Genomic DNA, 3,624 nt, shown 5'->3' on the forward strand with positions numbered 1-3,624 from the left:
TTCCATGTGAACTTTGTGTAGTATATCTAGCATTATACATGCTCGCTCTGGATTCGTTAAAGATCAAAATATTGTCTAGAAACAATCTAATTTTCTATTGGTCCTAGATTATTTATTTGCTCGGTGCTCGCGTGATAAGAATCCATATTATTGGAATGCCTTTATATTTGCAACGATATTATTATTTGAAATAACAAAAATAATGTTTACTTACATAGGTATTTGCTAAAAAAATATTTTCGTTATGTATCTAAGTACCCAACTTATTGCTTACTGTAGGTACAGTCTAATCTAAAGGGATACAATATTTTGGAAATTTGTAGGTAATGTAGGTATAGGTACATATTTTTTTTCTTTTTTTTTTTAATGAAATAAAGGTTCGTACACACAAGTTGGTGTGTATGGCTTACTATTAATGCAATTCCTGCACTTATTTCAGATACAACGAGGAGACATACAACTGCTACACTTTCGTTCTGGTGTTCGTCCGTTGTCTTCACTATACACAAATGAGTACTCTAGCTTCGAACCGAGAACAATTCTGTGCTGAGTTTGTGACGCCCAAAACGATCACTGCCTGCAAGTACATCTGTTTGTATAGGAAAATCCAAGATGGCGGCTTCTATGTGACACATGATTATGACGATCATGTGAACACCAACTTGCTTTCCAATCATTCCTGATGTACCTACTACCTATATTGTATATTTCCTTCCTTTAATTTAGGCTTTCTAATCATTCCTGATGTACATACTAAGACAGTTCATAAGGCCAAGTGAATCGTTCCCAGGAAAAAGGACCTATTTTTTGCTACTAACTAACATAGGCCCTTCTTCCTGGAAACGATTGAAGTGTAATTTTATATTTGGTAGGTACTTACTTTTTTCCAAGTAGTTAGGAAAACGCTGCAAGGCAATGTTCCAGGTCGGACTTTGGAATTAAATTAAAAACAGCTAAGAACCAATGAAATTGTTCTCACATTTTTTTAGATAAAATTATTCGAATTTGGCTTTCTTTTATTGCATAACAACGGCACTCTGATTTTAAAATTGTTTACACCTAACCACTCACACTGCATAAGGCCTTCATTTTAATGGTAACAATAGGTGATAGATACCAGCTCGGACTTCATAAAAAATATAAACTCTTCAATACAACTAAATGAACATTTTTCCCCTGTCTTTCAAATTTTCATCAACTCAGTTTTTTGTCCATTTTCTTAAGGAAGGCTTCAAATTTCTTGTTCCGTAGACTTAACGTAGAAAGCTCCCAAGTCTCCACCTGTCGATCTTCCAAGTCTTTCAGTCGCCTCTGGAACAAATAATTCACACAAAAAGCTTTCAAAATTGTGTCGAAAATTCTATAACTCTCCACATCAAGTAATGCTCTGATTTTGATGATATTTTTTAGATCATGTGGGTCATCGAGATTTTATTATGATTGGTCTTAAGCAGAGCCGCATTTTGCGGGGTCAAGGGGCCCCCCCTCGAGCTTCATCTTTCTCCTTTACTGTAGGCCAGACTCAGGGTATTTGGAGCATCCACTAGTAGCGTCTCTCTCTCTCTCGTAGTAGCGAAGGTACCAAACGGCAAGAAAAAATCTAATAAATTAAATTTGCAACAAGCAAACTCACAACTTGCCCACTCTCCTACTTCTTACCTCAATGGTTTCAGGACTGAACGTCAACACCTGGGGATGTTTGAAAATGTCCTTGGGTTCGAATCCCGCGTTGAGCAGAAGATCGAGCATGATTTTCAGTTTGGTCAGCGATATTTGAGCCACACGTGGGTACTTTCGTTTGCTTTCGATAAATTCCCAGGGGTCTGCGTTGAGACGTTCACACAGATATTGCTCCTTGGTGTCAATGTCAAACTCGCGTGATACATCCAGCGCTAGCTGACGAATTTCTATGCATCTGAGAAACCAATCAAAAAAATTATAGACCCAGCTGATGAGTGATTAATCTACCAATAGAAGCTAGCGCTGGATGTATCACGCGAGTTTGACATTGACACCAAGGAGCAATATCTGTGTGAACGTCTCAACGCAGACCCCTGGGAATTTATCGAAAGCAAACGAAAGTACCCACGTGTGGCTCAAATATCGCTGACCAAACTGAAAATCATGCTCGATCTTCTGCTCAACGCGGGATTCGAACCCAAGGACATTTTCAAACATCCCCAGGTGTTGACGTTCAGTCCTGAAACCATTGAGGTAAGAAGTAGGAGAGTGGGCAAGTTGTGAGTTTGCTTGTTGTGCTTGCACTCAGCATCGTGAGGACAAAGGAGTATCTACTTTAATTGAGTAGTGACCAGTGGCGGCATTACCAGTGTAAAACCACAAAGATTCATGATTTGATTAGATTTTAGATTATTATTATACCCTGTTTCTCCTGCTCAAATAGGTATCCTGTATCCTGCCTAAACTCTAAACCCCGTTTATCCTACACCAATGAAGCTCCATCTTAGAAACCAACAGAATAGACTATTGTGGTCTATTTATCCTGATCCATTAGGACTTTGGGAAGATGAATTCTTGCATCATCCAAGACTTGTTAAATTGACGTTCTAAGGCTGGATATTTATCAACATCCCTTAAAGGGTCAGCCTTGATTTGAAGGATAGTTGCTATTTGTCCTGATCCATTAGGACTTTGAGAAGATGAATTCTTACATCATCCAAGACTTGTTAAATTGACGTTCTAAGGCTGGATATTTATCAACATCCCTTAGCCTTGATTTGAAGGATAGTTTCTTTGTGCTAATGTCAAGACTAAGATACCAGCCTTATCAAGCTCACCTTGCAAGAGTAGAATCCTGACACCTGACCATCCAAGGCTTGATATTCTTTATGCCTCTCTCTTTGAACACTTCCAGTCTTTCTTTGACATAGGCAGAGCTGTTTAGAATCAGCCAGGGATCCTTGTAGATATCCTTGGGATGAACTCCTGCCTCTGATGGAAAAATTAGGATAGGTAAATAATAAGCCACAGTATTTTCCTCCTTCTTTTGGCTGCTGATTCACTAGGTAAGTAGCAAACGTGGGTAACTAAATTTATTACTTTCTACTTTTGGAATTCAGAGATACTAAGCTCTCAAGATATCATTAAATTATACCAGGTCATTGGACTTGACTTGGGAATAATTTTCTCATCTGTTTCACTATTACCCATGGGCCCATAGGAAGAACCAGAAAGTATAAAAAGTCAAGACTTAGATACCAGCCTAACCAAGCTCACCTTGCAAGAGTAGAATCCTGACACCTGACCATCCAAGGCTTGATATTCTTAATGCCTCTCTCTTTGAACACTTCCAGTCGAAAATAATGTTTACTTACATATTTGCTAAAAAAATATTTTCGTTATGTATCTAAGTACCCAACTTATTGCTTACTGTAGGTACAGTCTAAGCTAAAGGGATACAATATTTTGGAAATTTGTGGGTAATGTAGGTAGAGGTACATATTTTTTTTTTTTCTTGTTTTAATGAAATAAAGGTTCGTACACACAAGTTGGTGTGTATGGCTTACTATTAATGCAATTCCTGCGCTTATTTCAGATACAACGAGGAGACATACAACTGCTACACTTTCGTTCTGGTGTTCGTCCGTTGTCTTCACTATACAC

The 3,624-nt window shown here is 38.2% G+C and overlaps 1 protein-coding gene across 1 annotated transcript; it reads right to left on the minus strand.

Moving 5' to 3' along the window:
- Nucleotides 1–1,029: 1,029 nt before the first annotated feature.
- Nucleotides 1,030–2,972, minus strand: LOC103522137. The gene is made up of 3 exons (XM_008487240.3): nucleotides 2,799–2,972; nucleotides 1,660–1,915; nucleotides 1,030–1,311 (listed from the first exon to the last, which is right to left on the minus strand). Exons 1-3 carry the CDS (start codon nucleotides 2,828–2,830, stop codon nucleotides 1,195–1,197), a joined length of 405 nt encoding a protein of 134 aa, XP_008485462.2. The 5' UTR covers nucleotides 2,831–2,972; the 3' UTR covers nucleotides 1,030–1,194.
- Between the last annotated feature and the right edge of the window lie 652 nt (nucleotides 2,973–3,624).

This window comes from Diaphorina citri, unplaced genomic scaffold, assembly GCF_000475195.1.
Source record: "Diaphorina citri unplaced genomic scaffold, Diaci psyllid genome assembly version 1.1 scaffold7025, whole genome shotgun sequence".
In the NCBI taxonomy this organism is placed as follows: Eukaryota; Metazoa; Arthropoda; class Insecta; order Hemiptera; family Psyllidae; genus Diaphorina; species Diaphorina citri.

Bases quoted from the DNA above. Each gene is read 5' to 3' on its own strand.
- LOC103522137 (XM_008487240.3), bottom strand. From the start codon at position 2,830: ATGGTCAGGTGTCAGGATTCTACTCTTGCAAG. The intron at 1,916-2,798 runs GTGAGCTTGATA...TTGGTTTCTCAG, and splicing joins CAGGATTCTACTCTTGCAAG to ATGCATAGAAATTCGTCAGC. The intron at 1,312-1,659 runs GTAAGAAGTAGG...TATTTGTTCCAG, and splicing joins TCAGTCCTGAAACCATTGAG to AGGCGACTGAAAGACTTGGA.